Source organism: Rhamphochromis longiceps, linkage group LG2 (genome assembly GCF_057381845.1).
Source record: "Rhamphochromis longiceps isolate RC_006_pf linkage group LG2, R_longiceps_female_GT1.1, whole genome shotgun sequence".
In the NCBI taxonomy this organism is placed as follows: Eukaryota; Metazoa; Chordata; class Actinopteri; order Cichliformes; family Cichlidae; genus Rhamphochromis; species Rhamphochromis longiceps.
The window spans coordinates 18,486,517-18,507,138 of NC_140558.1; the positions used below are offsets into that span (position 1 = coordinate 18,486,517).

General features: G+C 41.6%; 1 protein-coding gene across 2 annotated transcripts in view; it reads left to right on the top strand.

Annotated features, from left to right (window-relative positions):
• The window catches only part of LOC146677127 (DNA-directed RNA polymerase II subunit RPB2), a 32,171-nt gene extending 13,508 nt beyond the window's left edge, over positions 1-18,663 (top strand). The window contains exons 14-25 of one of the 2 annotated variants that reach the window (XM_085418412.1): positions 1,005-1,159; positions 1,256-1,454; positions 1,547-1,715; positions 1,791-1,887; positions 1,960-2,054; positions 3,774-4,024; positions 4,098-4,187; positions 4,370-4,477; positions 6,961-7,074; positions 7,153-7,313; positions 7,419-7,614; positions 17,435-18,663. In XM_085418412.1, the coding sequence (XP_085274538.1) occupies positions 1,005-1,159; positions 1,256-1,454; positions 1,547-1,715; positions 1,791-1,887; positions 1,960-2,054; positions 3,774-4,024; positions 4,098-4,187; positions 4,370-4,477; positions 6,961-7,074; positions 7,153-7,313; positions 7,419-7,614; positions 17,435-17,524 (1,725 nt within the window). In that variant the 3' untranslated portion in view covers positions 17,525-18,663. Of the gene's footprint in view, positions 1-1,004; positions 1,160-1,255; positions 1,455-1,546; positions 1,716-1,790; positions 1,888-1,959; positions 2,055-3,773; positions 4,025-4,097; positions 4,188-4,369; positions 4,478-6,960; positions 7,075-7,152; positions 7,314-7,418; positions 7,615-16,786; positions 17,393-17,434 lie in introns of those variants that run through there. The other variant, XM_085418405.1, reaches the window with a different exon arrangement.
• The last annotated feature ends 1,959 nt before the right edge of the window (positions 18,664-20,622 follow it).

The following is a 20,622-nucleotide window of genomic DNA, read 5'->3' on the forward strand; positions in this document are numbered from 1 at the left end:
CTCATTGGTCATTCTCTCTGAGACTTGTAGTAATCAATAACTGTTTCCTGTTCATGCAGCCTGGATGCAATTGATTTAGCGGTGTGTTGTGTATACCGAACAGTACACTTCACCGATTTCCATCACACATCAAAAGTAGACAGTAGGGCTGCCACGATTAGTTGACTATCAAAATCGTTGACGACTAATTTAATAGTCGCCGCGTCGTTTGAAGCTTTGTAAGATCCCGAAAGACGCAGGAATAAGTAGTAGGATTTAAGCGTGTAATAATGGACTGAAACAGAAGATGGCAGCACTGCATGTACAAGGATGCCAGCTGCCGTTAAACCCTGAAGAAGAAGCTGTGTCCAAATTCGGGGACCGCATCCTTAAGAGGCTGCATTTACTCAGGTTAAACATGATATATGAGTCACTTAGATAACTTAAACATGTTATTGTTTGTTTTTTTTCAGTTTTATTTGTTCCTGAGTAAATCAGTTTGGCTGCGATTAAAGTTATAGTTTTTACACAGCTGAATAAACGTCAGACAGAAAACTGATTATACAGAAGTGTGAAATGGTCGAGAGTTTACTCCAGTGTCCTGTTATATTTTAGATAGCAAGGAGCAGACGGCTGAGTTTATTAAACTCCACCAAAACAATCTGCAAACTTCATTGAAAGTTTAATAAATTATCTTCTTGTCTTTATTTTTAGTTAGCACATACCTGAAACACTATAAGCTGTAAGCTAATGATAGTTGTCTAAGAGCAGATGCTGCTGGTGCAATAAGCTGTACGTTTCACGTCCAATGGATGCATGATCTGATTAGTCGACTATCAAAATAATCGTCTGTGGCAGACAGGATGTTAACACAAACCTTCAGAATTTGAGTTATTGATTGGCGGGGCAGCGCTTGGTCATTCAAACGGTTTACCTGATCAAATATTTGATGGTATTTAATTGAAATCCTTGTTAGGCCCACCAGGCTGTTGATCAATCACTGAGAACTCGCCTGACCGTTTCAGGTGTCGATGATCAGAGACATTAGAGAGCGTGAGATCAGAATTTACACGGACGCTGGACGAATCTGCCGACCGCTGCTGATTGTCGAGAAACAGAAACTGCTGCTGAAGAGACGCCACATCGACCAGCTGAAGGAGCGCGAGTATAACAACTACAGGTGAGGCAGAATACAGACAGTTGAGATGGTGCTGAAGGTTGGCAATTGCTGCAGATGCTTCAGGTGGTGTTGACATAAATGTTCTTTGGCACTTAGCTGGCAGGACTTAGTGGCCAGCGGTGTGGTGGAGTACATAGACACCCTAGAAGAGGAGACCGTCATGCTCGCTATGACCCCAGATGACCTCCAGGAGAAAGGCGTGGCCTATTGTTCCACCTACACCCACTGTGAGATCCATCCATCTATGATCCTTGGAGTGTGTGCGTCCATCATCCCATTCCCTGATCACAACCAGGTACTCAGACAAAACAAACTAATAAACAAGCAAACAGATAAATAGATAAGCAAGCAAACAGGAAGCTTGGGCCTGAACACGCATGTTTTCAGTCTCCCAGGAACACATATCAGTCCGCCATGGGGAAGCAGGCCATGGGTGTTTACATCACCAACTTCCATGTTCGAATGGACACGCTCGCTCACGTGCTGTACTACCCTCAGAAACCACTCGTCACCACCCGCTCCATGGAGTACCTGCGCTTCAGGGAGCTCCCCGCAGGTATGCTCAACTGCCCACTGAGATGCTCAACTGTCCACTGAGATGCTCACGTATAAAAGTTCTCACACCTTTCAGGTATTAACTCGATTGTGGCGATCGCCTCATACACTGGCTACAACCAGGAAGACTCTGTGATCATGAACAGGTCAGCCGTGGATCGAGGCTTCTTCAGGTAAGTTGTTGGCTGATGCACCTGTGACCACATGTGTGACAGGAGTGTTAAAAGTGTGATTTCACCTGGCAGGTCTGTGTTCTATCGGTCATACAAAGAGCAGGAGTCTAAGAAAGGCTTTGATCAGGAGGAGATCTTTGAGAAGCCGACGCGTGAAACCTGTCAAGGTGAGAACTCATTAATTCATCTTGGTTCAATTCAGTTTTATTTATACAGCACCAAATCACAACAACAGTTGCCTCAAGGTGCTTTATATTATAAGGTAGACCCTACAATAATACATACAGAAAAAAACAACAATCATATGACCCCCTACAGGGCTCTAGAGTGCGACCCATTTGGTCTTAGGTCGCACCGGTGCGACCAACTGTTCAAAAAAAAAAAAAGTCTCTTGGACACTTTCAGAGTTGCAGAGACTTTTTTTTATTTTACTTTATTCAGCGTGGTCAGCGTCAACAACAGACACACATTATGCCCATATTGTGGTCTAAATCAATCAGAGATGGTCAGGGACATTAATTAATGGCAGGACTTCTTTGAGCAGTTTTGTAGGAATGGGGTCTAAAAGACACGTTGATGGTTTGGAGGAAGTAATTATGGAAGTTAACTCAGAAAGATCAATTGGAGAAAAAGAGTCTAACTTAACATCAACAGTACTAAAAGTAGCTGTAGATAATATTACATCTGTGGGATAGCTAGCCGGGGTTCAAGGCTCACTAGAGCCGGCAAGAACAGCGAACTCCGGGCACATCATTTTCAAACCCCCGCTGTCTTTCTCTACTCAGGTTAAACATGATATATAAGTCACTCAGATAACTTAAAACTGTTATTGTTCCTTAGTAAATCGGTTTGGCTGAGATTAACGTTATAGTTTTTACACAGCTGATTAAACAGAAGTGTGAGATGGTCGAGAGTTTACCCCAGTGTCCTGTTATATTTTAGATAGCAAGGAGCAGACGGCTGAGTTTATTAATCTCCACCGAAACAATCTGCAAATTTCCTTAAAAGTTTAATAAATTATCATCTTGTCTTTATTTTTAGCTAGCGCATACCTTAAACATTTAAAGCTGTAAGCTAATGATAGTTATATAAGAGCAGATGCTGCTGGTGCAATAAGCTGTACGTTTCACGTCCAATGGATGCATGATCTGATTAGTCGACTAATCCCAAAAAAAACCATTGGTGACTATTCGACTATCAAAATAATAGTTTATTGCAGCACTATTAGTGAGGAGGTGAAATTATTAACAAGATGATCGACCTCTGTTGGAGTAGCGTTCAGATAGCTGCTCTGCTCTGTGTTAGTACAGCGCTTTCAGAAAGAAATCTACTGTGATGGGCCCTGGAAGACAATCGATTATGATTGCAGGTTTCTAGTTTGACATGTCTCAAAACAAAATCAACACTTACTCTAGTGTTTATTCCCCAGGGTGTGTGTCACAGTGTGGGGAAAAACATTTAGACACATAAATAGGTTGGTGGTGTACCCAGGGCTTCTGTTTAACACTACGCTTCCTCCTCACGGTCACCCAGCCATCATGTTTTCCCAGCTGCTTGGTACTGTCTGCTGGAGGAGAACTAACAGAGCCTTCGCTACCTTGGTACAGAGCTGCAAACACTACACTACAAGTATCATTGTGAATGTAATCAACAGAGTGCGCTTTGGATAAATCATGTGAAGCTGCAGTATGAAATAAGAAGTTTTCTATAAGCTTTAATTAAATTGGTTACATAGATAACCTATACAAGCTGTGTACTGGAACAGGAAGTGATACTCTACTGCAGAGAGAGCCACACCCAGTGTGCCATTTACAGAAAAATACCTCGGGTCTGACAACCGGTCAGGTTTTAGGAGGCGGGGCTAATCATATTCTTATCACGCCCAGGGATGCGACATGCCATCTATGACAAACTGGATGACGATGGACTCATTGCACCTGGCGTCCGTGTTTCTGGCGAGGACGTGATCATTGGGAAGACGGTGACACTGCCAGAGAATGACGACGAGCTGGATAGCACGAACCGCCGCTACACGAAGAGAGACTGCAGCACGTTTCTGAGGACCAGTGAGACGGGCATCGTGGACCAGGTCATGGTGACCCTGAATCAGGAGGGCTACAAGTTCTGCAAAATCAGGGTGAGCGCACACCTGAGACACCTGAGAGGTCAGATGACACGGCCACAGTTTAACAGCTTCGTGTTTCCGGCAGGTACGCTCTGTCCGAATTCCTCAGATCGGCGACAAATTTGCCAGCCGACACGGACAGAAGGGAACCTGTGGGATCCAGTACAGACAGGAGGTAATCCCAGCAGGTCACGTACCTATCATCAGGGCACCGCTCCCCATACACACGAAGGATTCATTAAAGTTATATTTTTTAACACAACAGGAAAGGAAACAGCAAAGATGCTCAAAGTACAAAAACAATCAAAACTGAGATTTTATTTTTGAAGGCTCTCATTGATTTGCTTTATTTTGAAGGACATGCCATTCACCTGTGAGGGGATCACTCCTGACATCATCATCAACCCTCACGCCATTCCGTCCAGAATGACAGTCGGCCATTTGATTGAGTGTCTGCAGGGGAAGGTAACGATAATTACACATCAGTTTATTCACATAGTGCCAGTCACAACAACAGTCAAATTGTAGCAGATCTTTAATTAATTTATAACAACTGATCTTTAAGGTAAAGAAGTCTAACTCTGTGACAAAGTACAAGGTTTTTGTCATAATAAGGCTTTTATTTTGACAGTTGTGCTAGCGTGTGTCTTCCTGAAAAGATTTCTGAAAGCTGTTAGCTCAGGCTACTCTGCAACCCTGTGCTAGCTTTAAAGCCCAATTTCAGATCTCTTGCTTCTCTTACCTGATGACAGGTAAATGAAGAGAAAAAAAATGGCCTGTATTTGTATAGCGCTTTACTAGTCCCTAAGGACCCCAAAGCGCTTTACACATCCAGTCATCCACCCATTCATACACACATTCACACACTGGTGATGGCAAGCTACATTGTAGCCACAGCCACCCTGGGGTGCACTGACAGAGGCGAAGAGTTTGGGTTATTTCACACCTTTCATTTTGACACTGTGGGGATCAGCTGCTAGCTGATGAAGCCTTCTGCACTATCAGAGGCTCAGGTACCCAAGTACACTTTTACTTCACCGTAAAGACTCATCTGAGCACCAGGTGTGGAGTTTTGAAGCTAACGCTGCTCATTTGGATGTGGAGGACTGAAGATGGTGTGCAGTTAAAATAAACACCTGTGCATTCGTGGGCCTCATAATTAGAAATCTCTGCAAGAACGATTGAAAAGAACGTATGAAACGATGCGATGAAAGCGTGAATAAAGTGTTTGCTAATTATGTTAGCAGCTCTGTGTTTAAGTAAAATCTCTTGATGTTGGGCAGAAAATGAAGTGAAGTGCACACATACAGTCGTGGCCAAAAGTTTTGAGAATGACACGAATATTAGTTTTCACAAAGTTTGCCGCTTCAGTGTTTTTGGATCTTTGTGTCAGTTGTTTCTATGATGTATTGAAGTATAATTACAAGCACTTCATAAGTATCAAATGCTTTTATTGAGAATTACATCACGTTTATGCAAAGAGTGAATATTTGCAGTGTTGGCCCTTCTTTTTCAAGACCTCTGCATGTTGCCAATCAACTTCTGGGCCAAATCCTAACTGATGTCAACCCATTCTGTCATAATCAATGCTTGGAGTTTGTCAGAATTAGTGGGGTTTTGTTTGTCCACCTGCCTCTTGAGGATTGACCGCAAGTTCTCAATTGGACTGAGGTCTGGGGAGTTCCCTGGCCATGGACCCAAAATGATTTGTTCCCCGAGCTACTTAGGTATCACTTTGGCCTTATGGCATGGTGATCCATCGTGCTGGAAAATGCATTGTTCTTCATCAGACTGTTCTTGGATGGTTGGAAGAAGTTGCTTTCAGAGGATGTTTTGGTTCCATTCTTTATTCATGGCTGTTTTTGGCAAAATTGTGAGTGAGCCTACTCCCTTGGATGAGAAGCAGCCCCACACATAAATGGTCTCAGGATGCTTTACTGTTGGCATGAGACAGGACTGATGGTAGCGCTCACCTTTTCTTCTCCGGACAAGCCTTTTTCCAGATGCCCCAAACAATCGGAGAGGGGCTTCATCAGAGAAAATGACTTTATCCCACTCCTCAGCAGTCCACTCGCTGTACTTTTTGCAGAATATCAGTTCGTCCCTCATGTTTTTTTTGGAGAGAAGTGGCTTCTTTGCTTCCCTTCTTGACACCAGGCCATCTGCCAAAAGTCTTCGCCTCACTGTGCGTACAGATGCGCTCACACCTACCTGCTACCATTCCTGAGCAAGCTCTGCACTGGTGGCACTCTGATACTGCAGCTGAATCATCTTTAGGAGGCGGTCCTGGTGCTTGCTGGACTTTCTTGAGCGCCCTGAAGCCGTCTTCACAATAATTGAACCTCTTTCCTTGAAGTTCTTGATGATCAGATAAATGGTTGATTTAGGTGCAGTCTTAGTAGCAACAACATCCTTGCCTGTGAAGCCATTTTTATGCTACACAATGATGTGTTTCCTTGCAGGTAACCATGTTTAATAGGAAGAACAACAATTTCAAGCATCACCCTCCTTTTAATGCATCCAGTCTTCTATTCTAACTCAGTCAGCACATAATGATCTCCAGCCTTGTGCTTGTCAACATTCTCACCTGAGTTGATGAGAACATTATTGAAATTATCTCAGCAGGTCCCTTTATGGCATGAAATGCTGAATGATGAAATGCAGTGGAAATTGAATTTTTGAGATTAAGTTCATTTTCATGGCAAAGAAGGATTTAGCAATTCATCTGATCACTCTCCATAACATTCTAGAGTACAATGAAATTGCTATCATAAAAACTGAAGCAGCAAACTTTGTGAAAACCAGTATTTGTGTCATTCTCAAAACTTTAGGCCACGACTGTAGGTGTGATGGAGCCTCATCGTTGTTGCTTATGTTGTGCAAACAAAGATAAACATGTACCCGAGCTTTTGACTTGCAGGCTGACGGGTGACTCTGTCTTGTTTCAGGTGTCTGCCAACAAAGGTGAGATCGGTGACGCCACGCCATTTAACGATGCCGTCAACGTGCAGAAGGTGTCAAACTTGCTGTCTGAATATGGATACCATCTCAGAGGGAATGAGGTCAGCGCAAGGTCACACTTCCTACTGGCGGAGTCTGATGCTTTTGAATATTTATATTGAGTACTGGTTTGTGATCAGGTTCTGTATAACGGCTTCACTGGGAGGAAGCTGACGTCTCAGATCTTCATCGGCCCAACTTATTACCAGCGCCTGAAGCACATGGTGGACGATAAGATCCACTCGAGAGCCCGCGGCCCGGTCCAGATTCTCAACCGACAACCCATGGAGGGGCGCTCACGGTGAGTAACGCACCTGTCCGTGGCTGCGCATGTCTGCGCCCGGCATCAGCCTGCCTGTGCTCAGTAAAAAGAGATTAATGTCTGATCTCGTCCGTCCATCCTCAGTGATGGTGGTTTGCGGTTTGGCGAGATGGAGCGTGACTGTCAGATTGCTCACGGAGCAGCTCAGTTCCTGAGGGAGCGTCTGTTCGAGGCATCTGATCCCTACCAGGTGCACGTTTGTAACCTGTGCGGACTGATGGCCATCGCCAACACACGGACACACACGTACGAATGTCGTGGTTGCCGCAACAAAACCCAGGTAAGCATGATCAATATTAAGTCCATCAAGGTTTCTGGCACAGCTGTGTTGAGCAACCTGTCTCAGACTTGTGTTGACCTGTCCACGGCGCTCTGCCTATACTTTTTTTTTTTTTCTTTTTCTTAAATGGCTGCTTGTGTCTCCACGTGTACTGTGTTTCTGCATTTCTACCGGTCGTGTAAATTCATGTGACACTTTGCTGCGGGTAGAGGTCATCAGCATGCGTGTTTGCCCTGAGTTGTGCTTTGTGTGACACAACAGAGCAGCCATGGTACCATAGAAATGCTGTTTAAGTGCTTGATTTAGACATAACGATCGGTTCTTACCATGTGTCTAGATGCGCAGCCGGTACCTCATTGGTGGATATATACAGGGAGTGCAGAATTATTAGGCAAATGAGTATTTTGTCCACATCATCCTCTTCATGCATGTTGTCTTACTCCAAGCTGTATAGGCTCGAAAGCCTATTAAGCATATTAGGTGATGTGCATCTCTGTAATGAGAAGGGGTGTGGTCTAATGACATCAACACCCTATATCAGGTGTGCATAATTATTAGGCAACTTCCTTTCCTTTGGCAAAATGGGTCAAAAGAAGGACTTGACAGGCTCAGAAAAGTCAAAAATAGTGAGATATCTTGCAGAGGGATGCAGCAGTCTCAAAATTGCAAAGCTTCTGAAAGCGTGATCATCGAACAATCAAGCGTTTCATTCAAAATAGTCAACAGGGTCGCAAGAAGCGTGTGGAAAAACCAAGGCGCAAAATAACTGCCCATGAACTGAGAAAAGTCAGGCGTGCAGCTGCCAAGATGCCACTTGCCACCAGTTTGGCCATATTTCAGAGCTGCAACATCACTGGAGTGCCCAAGAGCACAAGGTGTGCAATACTCAGAGACATGGCCAAGGTAAGAAAGGCTGAAAGACGACCACCACTGAACAAGACACACAAGCTGAATCGTCAAGACTGGGCCAAGAAATATCTCAAGACTGATTTTTCTAAGGTTTTATGGACTGATGACATGAGAGTGAGTCTTGATGGGCCAGATGGATGGGCCCGTGGCTGGATTGGTAAAGGGCAGAGAGCTCCAGTCCGACTCAGACGTCAGCAAGGTGGAGGTGGAGTACTGGTTTGGGCTGGTATCATCAAAAATGAGCTTGTGGGGCCTTTTCGGGTTGAGGATGAAAGGAGCAAAGAAAGGTGGCTATATTGGTCGCTGATTTGGTTTTGTTTTGTTTTTGAATGTCAGAAATGTATATTTGTGAATGTGGAGATGTTATATTGGTTTCACTGGTAAAAATAAATAATTGAAATGGGTATATATTTGTTTTTTGTTAAGTTTCCTAATAATTATGCACAGTAATAGTCACCTGCACACACAGATATCCCCCTAAAATAGCTAAAACTAAAAACAAACTAAAAACTACTTCCAAAAACATTCAGCTTTGATATTAATGAGTTTTTTGGGTTCATTGAGAACATGGTTGTTGTTCAATAATAAAATTATTCCTCAAAAATACAACTTGCCTAATAATTCTGCACTCCCTGTATGTTGGATTTATTGATTGGCTGCTTTTTAGATAGATCTGCAATGACCCTGATGAGACCACAGCTACAGGGTTGAGTAGTTTATAGTTAAATACGTTCTTCAGTTAATTAAGTTGTTCATACTGAAAGTGTTGCCAGACCTTTAACCTTTGCTTTACTTTAAATGGCCTGTATTTGTATAGCGCTTTACTAAGGCTACGTTCACACTGCAGGTCAAAATGCTCAATACCGATTTTTTGATCAAATCCTATTTTTTGTCTGCTTGTTTACACTACAAATAAAATGCGACAGCAAACGCTCTCTAGTGTGAACGCTCAAAGCGTAACAAGTCACGTGACGTGACGCTGCGGCTGTGATTGGTTCGGCTCTGCGCTACTTAATTTGGATTGGCTGACCTTTTTTTTTTTTTTTTTTTTTTTTAAGAGGACAAGAGCGGCGAGGTCTATCGCGATAGCTTAATTTCTCTATCGAGTAAAAGTTATATCGCGATACATATCGTTATCGTTCTATCGCCCAGCTCTAAGATAACCTAATAATGATCCTTATAGCTGTTTTAGAGGAGCGGTGCTTCAAAGGATAGTTGCAGATTTGTCAGAATCTGCAGATTATACAGTACAAATAAAATGTTCACGTTTCTCCAACGTTGTCTTCCCAACAGTTTCACTGACATCTACACGGGATGGCCAGGAAGCGTTCGCGATGTCTTCTCGGGCACTGATAATTGGCGTCTGTCTTGTGTCAGTGACGTAAAAGACTGATTTAATGCGACATGACCGTTCAAACAGCAGTCGCTTTCTAAAACATCGGATATGTATTGGATTCAGTACCACATACGAAAGTGACCCAGGTCAAATTTGAAAATATCGGATTTGTGCCGTTCACACTGTCATACCATGATCGGATATGGGTCGCATAGGGTTAAAAATAAATAAATAAATAAAAAAATCTGATTTGATGCGCTTTCGCCTGCAGTGTGAACGTAGCCTTAGTCCCTATGAACCCCAAAGCGCTTTACACTACATCCAGTCATTCACACAAACACTGGTGATGGCAAGCTACATTGTAGCCACAGCCACCCTGGGGCGCACTGACAGAAGCGAGGCTGTCGGACACTGGCGCCACCGGGCCCTCTGACCACCACCAGTAGGCAACAGGTGAAGTGTCTTGCCCAAAGACACAATGACCGAGACTGTCGGATAGGCCTGGGCGATATGACCCAAAATTCCTATCTCGATATTCTTTAGCTGGATGGCAATATAAGATATGTGTCAATATTTTTTTTTTAAAGCCATAAAGTGAGAACAAAAAGAGTTCTTAGTCAAAGCTGTGTCCCAGCTTTCACACAGGCACTTTTATTAACATACAGCGTAGATGTACAAGAAAAAATTACTCAGAAATAAATTATGAGCATTTACTGGATTACAATTACTTTTTTCAAGTAACAAGTAAAGTAAGGGATTACTGTTGCAAAAACGGTAATTAGATTACTGTTACTTTCCCGTAAGCACACTGCGTTACTAAAACCATGATTTCTTTTTTGCGAGTGTGACGTTCGTGACAACAGCTGTGTGCAGATCAACAATGGATAATATATTGAGTGCGGAGAGAGTATGAGCATGTAGCGTTTAAAGCGTGGAAGTACTGACCTTACTTTGAGTTTGATTCCATAAAAAGTGACAAAAACATTAGCGTCTGCTGTTCACTGTGTGGGAAGAAAACTTCTTTTTACAGCGAAAAAAACCCCCTAAACTTCCGAGCAAGCACCGAGTGCGCTACGACGTAATGGGAAATTCAGAGAAACTCGCGGATTCTTCCACTGACCGATGCGGCAGACCTGCACCAGGGTAAACCTCCGCCTAACCCACTCCTGCTATACAGGAGAAAATAGAGCAACAGGACCGCTGAGTCTTTGATTTTATTTATTTTCAGCTGTGTTTTACTTGCATCTATTTGAAAGACTGAGTGTAAACACAAATATTTTATTTTATGTGCTGGAATGTGCAGAAAATGGGTTTAAATGTTCAACAAATTTCTTCCAGTCAGAGAATGGTGCATATAATAAAATTTTTGCTTGGTGCATAAAGTTAAAAGATTAAAACTGATAAAACGTTTTTTAAAAGTTTTAAAAAGAGACTTCCATTTGGTTACATTTTGTATGATGGGTTATGCAGAAAAGTAGAATTGGGCTGAAAGATCTATCACTTCTATCAATCGTGTTTTTAAAAAGTAACTAAGTAATTAATTACTTTTGAAAATAAGTAATCAGTAAAGTAACGGGATTACTTTCGGGGAAGTAATCAGTAATTAGTTACTGATTACTTTTTTCAAGTAACTTGACCAACACTGGTCCTTATACACACACATTACGGTAATATTACGTTGAAGCAGAGTACGTATAACTCTGCGAGGCTCCTCTGTAATGCTCCAACAATCCATCAAGCAGTTTCGTAGCTTACCAAAGTCGTACCAAAACATTTTTGAAAGGTTTCTGAGCGCCGTGTGCCACATACAATCGGTTTGCGGTCAGTAAGCACAACCAGAATTCATACATAAGGCGCACTGTCGATTTTTGAGAAAATGAAAGGATTTTAGCCCGGTCAGCTCATTAATGCGTTGACACCGTCCAGCCCCATGCATGGGGCGATCCGCGGTAACTCGTTAAGAGATTTGCCCTGTTAATGCAGTTATGTCGTTTACCGACCAGCTCTTCTTTGATAGCTGCCGTGTCCATCTTGTCATTGCCTGCAGGTGAAGCGATGGGGGAGGGGGAGTTGTGTTCAGTGAAGGAGAGGCGAGGCCGATTAACGTTGCGTAGAGACAAAAGTGGACGAAAGAGAGGCAAACTTGCGGCTCCACAAGTATAGTTCAAACGTAACATAGACTATATCGATATAAACAATATTGTCACATCTCATATCTCATATAAAAATATATCGATATATTTAAAAATTCCATATATTGCCCAGTCCTACTGTCGGAGCTTCCAATTACAAGACGAACTGCCAACTCTTGAGCCACGATCTCCCCACACACTGTGACAGAGATTTCAATCCTGAGCTCACGATAAATCCACCAATAGAAACATCTGCAAATGTATTCAGTCTGAGCACTGAATACATTTTATATATAACACAGTAGTAGGCTTACAAAACAGTAAGCGCTTACTGTTTTGTTTTTTGAACTTTTTATTTAGAATTTTCATTCTGACAGGAGTATGACAAAAAACAAATAAACAAAAAAACAGCAAAATTAAAAGAGGAACAAAATGTTCCAATCATCACACAAAAAGAGAGATAAGCAAAATTAAGTGACAGAATTTTCAAGCCTTTGCTTATATTTATGCCATTTAGTCCAACGTTGTTGAAAGAGATGACCTTTTAGTCGTAGAAGGAAAGTCAGTCTCTCCATAAGATGCATTTCCTCTATAATCTCTAGCACTAACTCAGGGAGGATCTGTCTTAAGCCAATTCCTTGTTATGGCCTTTTTAGATGCGATCAACTGGATTTTAAAAATATATCTGTCATTTTTTAGAATCAAATCTCTGGGTAGCAAGCCCAGTAATAAGATTCTGGGATCCTTAGGGATGGCATAGGACATGATGTTATCTGTTAACTTGGATATACTGTCCCAAAAGGAAGTCAATTGTGTACATGTCCAAAAAATATGAGAGTGATTGGCGTTCAGGTGGCCACACTGTCTCCAACATTGTTGCCGGTGCCCTTGAAAGTTGTTAGTAATATGTGGAGAAATAAAGAATCTAAAAGTTTTCCACCTGAATTCCCTCCACCTTTAGGAGCTAGTTGATGTTTGTTGTGTGGTACACATTTAGAGCCAATCACCCTCTGACAATCCAATTTTCAACTCTGCTTCCCATTTTGACTTCACATATAGTGTGTTGTTGCCATATTGTTTTTGTAGCCCTTTCTAGTGTTTAGACACTGTTTTGGTGGGCAGACATTTGTAGGCATTTGTAAAGACTTTGACAAGATCAATTTCTGGGGAGGAGGGGCCCTTTATTTCTGTATTGGAAAAAAATGACGAACCTGCAGATATCGCAACAGATCCGTATTTTCCAGATTGAATTCTGTTTTCAATTTTTTTTTAATGATTTAAAGGTGCCTGCTTCTACAAACAGACACAGAGCAGTTAAACGTTTTCCAATACAACCCAAGAATGTTGGATCTAACCTTCCAGGTGGGAACTTCTGTAAGTAGGAAGGCCATGACAAAATGTTAATATTGCTCCCCAGATTGTATTTGTTAATAACTTCATGCCAAATTAAAAGAGTGTTTTCCACTATATGGTTATCTAAGTTACTTATCCTTGATTTTTCTACCAACCGTGTTTGGGGAGGAGACATGCTAAACTCAATTTGTTTCCATTGGGTCCCCACTGCCGGGGAACATCAACAAACAATGTTGCTGCCAAGTAATAAGTTGGGGAGGGCCAGTCCGCCATGATCTCTATCAATTTGAAGGGTTTTAAATTGTATCCTTGGTCCAGCTCCTGCGCATATAAAGTGTGATATTAACTTGTCTCAGGATTTGAATTGAACATCTGGGATTTTAATGGGAAGAGCCATAAAGAGATATAAGAATCTGGACAACAGATTCATCTTCACAATCTCTATTCTTGTACTAAAGTCCGGAGTCAGTGAAGACCAGCGAGTTGTGTCCTCCTGAATTGAGTTCAGCAGATTATCAAAGTTCAGGACTTGTGTTTTAGTAATATTTAATTTATAACCAGACAGGGCCCCAAACTCTTTCAGAGTTGACATGAGCTCAGGGGGTGACATATCAGGATTCAGGCTCAATAAACAAAGCGAAGAGCGAGGGGCTGAGCATCCTTGCCGGGTGTCTCTATTCAATTGAAAACTAGAGGATAGATGTCCATTGATCTTTAACCTGGCCACTGGGCTACTGTATAATGATTGTATACATTTAATGATCTTGTTGAATCCTAGACACTCTAGTACCTTATAAAGAAAGGGCCAGCTGACCAGGTCAAAAGCTTTTTCTGCGTCTAGGCTTACTAGTGCCATATTCAGTTTCTGATTCTTTGCTTCTTCTATAATATGAAGCGTTCTTCTGATACTGTCATGTGTTTGACGCCCTTTTATGAAGCCTATCTGATCTTCGTGTATTAAATCCAGCAAATGGACTTCTAGTCTAGAAATTATTGACGTAAATAATTTATAGTCTACATTCAAAATAGAAATGGGGCGGTAAGATTCACAGTATTCTTTATCTTTACCCTCTTTAGGTAGGACAGATATTACTGCCTCACGCCAGGATGGAGATATTTTAGCATTGTCGAGGGTCAAGTTAAAGGATTCGAGTAAAGTAGGGGCAAGTTCCTCTTTAAATATTTTGTACCACTCATTTGGAAATCCATCACTACCAGGGCACTTATTTGCTTTAAAGTTACTGATTGCAGTATCTAATTGTTCTCTAGTTATGTGTGCATAAAGCTTCATTCTGTAATAATCCAAGAGAAGGAAGAGCTAAAGAGGATAAATATTTCTGCTATTGGAGCTAGACACGAATATAACGATTGGTAGTAGTCATTAAAAATTGTGTGAATTTCTACCAGATCATAAATCAAGTTAGCGTTAGAGGGGTCCCTGATCCGAAGGACAGCATGCTTTTGTTCCTGCTTCCGGAGCCGCCTAGCTAGAATTTGTTGCTTTCGGGGATGATTCGTAAAGGGATTGCTTGCAGAATCTTAATCTCTTTTCCAATTCGTCTTGCACTAACACTTTTATCTTGTTTTTAGTTACTCTAATTTGGTTGACCAAGCTTTGATCTTTGCCGTTTTGTTGTAGTTTGATTTCTACGTTTCTCAGATCTTTTTCGAGATCATCATATGCTGCCCTTTTACCTTTTTTTTTTTTTTTTTTTTTTTTTAGATGAGCCACCCTTGAAATCAGTCTACCCCTCTCACTGCCTTAACCGTGTCCCACACCACAATCGCCTTAACCTGACCATCGTTATTATCTCCTGTGCAACTGGTTATTTCCCCCTTTAACTCCTTTATAGCAGACTCTTTATTGAGGATACCTAAGTTCCATATTGTAGATTTGGCAAAACTTGATAATTGAACAGATAAATAAATCATATTATGATCTGATAAATCTGAAGTACCGATCGACCACTCCTTTCCTCTATGTCAGTCAACAACGTTCATTAGGAAGAAATCAAGTCTGGAATGAATTTGGTGCGAGAATGAGCAGTGGGTGTAATCCCTGTTTTTAGGATGGAGGGCTCTTCAAACATCGAACAGACCAGTTTCTTTCATCAAGATATTAAGATCCTTTGAACTATGTTTTTTGTCTCTTACAACTTGTCATATCCAGGGAGACGTTAAGAATTGTATTCCAGTCTCCACCACAGAATAAAATCCCTTCGCCCACTCTAATTAAAGCATCAAAAAAAATGACTTAAATAATTTTCTATCACATTCGAGAGGAATATACACATTAGCTAGTGTGATAACAATATTATTAACTCTCCCTTTGATAGATATCTGCCCACCTTGTCACCAACCTCATCAAGGAAATCAAAGTTTAATAGATTAGAAATAAGAGTTGTTACTCCTCTTTGTCTGCTATTGCTACAGGTGCTATAAAAAAGTGGAATATCTGGGAAATTAAAATTTAGCGTGTTCCTTTTTTTGACAAATGTGTCTCTTTTAGAAAAGCCACGTGTGAGCCATCCTTTCTTCAATTTCTCCAGAACCCTTTTTTTCCTTTTAAGTGGATTGCCCAAACCATTAACATTCAGGGAGGCTATTTTAAAACTATCCAACATTGAACAAGACAGTAAAAATAAGTGAAACTGGAACAGTGGCCCCCGAAACCATAGCAAAACAGATATAGGGGAAACAATGAAGAACTGACTTCTAGAGGAGACTCTTGCTCCCCAACTAAGACCCCGTTGGTGGGTCGGGGGGAAGCCTCTCAAAGTGAGAGGGCCTGGAAAGGAAAGTAACTGTCTATAGACATAAACACCACCATCCTAAAAGTCCCAACGTATAAGAACGTAAACGGAGAACCAACTCTCCCACCTGGCTGGTGAATGAAGTGAGGCCAAAAGGGAGCGGAAAGGAGCTTCCTCATTAAAACTAAACCACTGGATCTCTTTGGAAACCCTGTAGCTTTTCCTTTGCTCTCATTGCCGTGGCTAGGCCGTTGCCTTTTGCTGATTGCCAGCCCAGAAGCTCTCGAAGTTGCGACACTGCATTCGGCTGATCTTCCTCCTCTGAAACCAAATGTTTTTCTCTTTGAGCAGCTTCTTTATGGCTGTATTCTTTGCGTTTTTTTGACAATTTCACATGGATAATCATGGTCGAAATAGATGAAGCTGGCACCTACTTTGATTTTTTTTTTTTTTTTTTTTTTCCATGCTCTCAGGACCATGTTGTTGAATATTCCTGAAAGTTGATGACAGGTCCCGGAGGTGCCCCCGGTAGGGGTTTACTTGCCAGCGAACGATGTGCGCGTTAAATTTTCATGTCAAAATCCTCCGGTATTTGCAGGTGGGTCCATGAATTATGGAACCGGGTTCTTTTCTCCCCCCTCCAACAAACCGAATAGACGAATATTGTTTCTCTGTGACCTTGATTCCAGATCAGTAATCTTTTGCTGAAGACTTTTCCGCTCCTCCAGACTCGTGCACATGGCCATGGTCACCTCTTCAGCCCAGCTCTCCAGCTGGGTGATCCTGGACTCCGCCTCATCCACCCGCTCTGATAGGCACTGTATGTCCCAGGCAATGTTATCCAGCTTGCATTAATTTCATGGCTCAGTTTGCCCATATTTTGTCTGCTGTCCTCTCGAATCTCCGCTTTTGGCTTTACTATAGCTGAGTATCTCCGAGTCTTTGCTAGCGGCTGCGTTGCTGCTAGCATTAGCTTGGTCCGGCTGAGAGTTAGCTTTAGCGGTCGAAGCGCTTCTATCTTGTTGTTTCGGCATATTCTCCCACTCCCTTAAGGCATTTTAGGGGTTATAACCCTTTCGATGTTGAGTGAGTAGAAAACAATCCAAGATAACGAGATTAGAAGGAATAACTAAAGGTAAGGTGGGAGAGCAACTCCTCAACGTGACCGGTTACTCCATTGGCTGAAGCAGAAGTCCCTAGGCTTACTGTTTTTCAAGAACAGAAAAGCCAGAGTTTTATGTCAGGGTCCAAGCATGTTTCAGAAAACCAGCTGAAGAGATGCTTTGGTTGTCTTTGTTCTTATGTGTTGTTTACCTCACTTTGTTTGTTGTTGTCAGATCTCTCTGGTGCGGATGCCATACGCCTGTAAGCTTCTGTTCCAGGAGTTGATGTCAATGAGCATTGCTCCTCGTATGATGACATCATAAAGTAATCAACCGGATGCAGAGAACATTGTGACGTCACAAGAAAGTGAAAGTCGAAGTTTAGTTGTTGTTTTTTTTAGTTTTTTTTGTCTTGCTTTTTGTAAAAGTCAATAAATCAGTTCCTGATCATGTGATGATCTGTGTTTTGTTCTTCATGTGACTATCCTGACGGGTTATGACTTTAAGGTACAACTGGTGAGTCTCCAGTATTGATCAGAGATGTTTTTGAGTCAGGTGATCGATTTAAAAACTCAAGTTAACTGAATCCTCTCTCACTCTGAGCACGCTCACGTTACAGGCATTTGAAGGGTCATGTTACCTGCATATAAGAATATTAATATATACACTACCAGTTAAGTTTTAGAACACCCAGTTTTTCCAGTTATTTGTTGCAATTCAAATTGTGTAAGTCCAGTGAACAGCTTGAAATGGTACAAAGGTAAGTGGTGAACTGCCAAAGGTTAAAAACGGTAAGGTTACCCAAAACTGGAAAAACACGTACATGTCAGAATTATATAAAAAGACCTTTTTCAGGGAACACAACATGAGTTAACAATTTAACCTCCTAAGACCCAAAGTCTTCCATGGCACGCATTTTTAATTTCTCTTTGATATTTGGGCATATTGGGACCTGATGAATGTAAAAACCATTTTTAACCTGATTTTTGTTTCTAAGAAAAATGAGATCCACATATGAGGATATTCGTTTAAAATTTCGATAGAACAGTAGCAGTATGTAACCGAGGACAAGGTATGAGTAAATGGGGCAAAGAAATAAATTGATCATTTATTTATTACATCAATTAGACAGGACTTACAACACATTCTGCTGATATCCCAGCTGCACATGAGACTTACCACACCAACGGTGCGAAAATAACACTGCAACCCGTCACACCCTGCTTAGCGACACTGCAATCGTGGCACGCACTGCAAACAATTCGGGTCTCAGCGCAGCTGGGAATCAGTGCTATGCATGACCTGCGATCTGGGAGATAAAGGGAAGTGGCACAAACAATTAAACAAAAAACAAAAAGGGAGGTTAGTCCGCCCTTACACAACTCACTCTCAATCAATACCCGCCTTTACGGCTGGACAACTAACCAAAACAAAATTACAAATCAATCAAAAGAACAAAGAAAGGACAGCAGAGACTATCGAGATTATCGATTAAAATATTACCCAATAAAATATCAGTTTTATGAAACCATTCAAAACAAACACTCAATATACCTACAATATTGATCAGTTTCCCTGCGCACCGTCGATCTAGGGCTTGATCAATTCTTCTATTAAAATTCGTGGTGTGGAGCAGGGAAATTATTTTACTGCTATTGTTAAATAATCATCATTATTACCATTGCATTAATAATATAATCTGGAGTTTATATTGCATTCAGGGGTTGAACAGTGTGTGTCTTTCAGAAAGGCTAAAAGTCACAGGCTGACAGGAAACAGGCTTGCAGAGAGTTTGCAGAAGCAGGAAGTTATTTTGAGCAGCAGGCTAAGACGAGGCTTTAACAATGTAACAGATAGCTTTAAGAAGGCTTTAAGATGTTATGCATACAGTTATTATGTTGACCTTGTATTTCAGGTGCAGTTATGACTATTTTATACACAATGCATATCTGTGCTTATTAAAGAGTTGGAGCTCGGTCAATTAATTGGGGGTTGGAAGCTTTGTTCGGCGCGATGTCCGGACAATCTATTGTGCAAGTGACTTGGAGCCATAGAAGGAATTGCAATACATGCTTACAAAACACTTATATCAGGTCATTTTATATTAAGGTTTTAGTAGAAGTTCTTGGTTAAAACATTTATTTAGTAGAAGACATACATATAGTCTCAGTGAGCTTCTGGTCTGGTGAAAGGTCAGAAGTGCAACAGGTGAATTGAGAAAGAGCATTTGAGGACGAGACACAGACAGTTAGTAGGTGAAGAGGTGACACAGAGAGCATGTGAGGTCAACATACACACACACATGAGTTAGATTTATTTAGAGGAGAGATTAGTCATGTCTCGGTAAGAAAGAGGAACAATTCACTTTAAGACAAGAACGGAAAGTACCAGCCATGAAAATAGAAGATGATCTTCTGGGTTAAAAGTCATTGTGGTGTTGATCTGATCTATGTATAAAATGTATCTGTGACGCATGAAGGGGCGTCAGTAAATCAAACCCTGATGCTATAAAATATCTGTTCATGCTTTGATTAAGTTGAAGACTACTTGCTGTCTGCATACAGAGTTGTCTTCCCACACGTGTGTATTCATTAAAATCATTGTTTGACCAAGAGCTCCTGGACCATGGGTGGTTTGTATTCTCCTTCCTCAATTTTGAACCTTAACAGTGGTCACACTAAAAAAGTCCAACAACACATTAAAAATAGGCACATACAATAGCAAATGATCCAAACAAAAATGGCAAAAGTCTCTTACCGACAGTATACCCACTCGCACTCGAGTGAATTAATTGCCTCTGTTTTTTTCCACAGAAGAGCGCTGACTTCACCCCACAAACCCACTACCTTTTCACAGCTCTTCAGCCAATCACCTGGTAGAGAGCAACAAACTGCCAGGTGACACTTGTTACAAGTATAATATCCTCCTAAGTGGATATTTGGCCCTTGTAGAGCGAAATTGAGTGTTTTGGTCTAAATACCCAAAATGTGATGTCGCCAGGTCCTAGGAGGTTAAAGCTGTTCTGCAGTACTGGAGATTGATCAGCCTTGAAAGTTGGTGCTACTAATTCCTACAGGTGTTCTAACTGTTCTGGATTACGTCCCCCTCTGTCTGCATGAAGCAGTGTTGGAGCACACTGTGGTACCATACCCTCGTGGGCATCAGCTGAACAGTACTGTACTGTAGTGTGTTGATACAAACATGGCGAGAATAACAGTGGAAAAGAGACAGACCATCATAACACATAAATGTCGGTCTGTCCGACAGAGAAACTGCAAACAAAGTCAAGATGTCAGTGAGTCCAGTTTCCTTTAGCATCCAAAGGCTCAGAAACAAACTGACAGGAAGAGGTCTGCAGACCCAAAGACACGACTGAATCAGGCTACGTCCACACAGCTTAATAGTGGTCGTAGTGAGCAAGT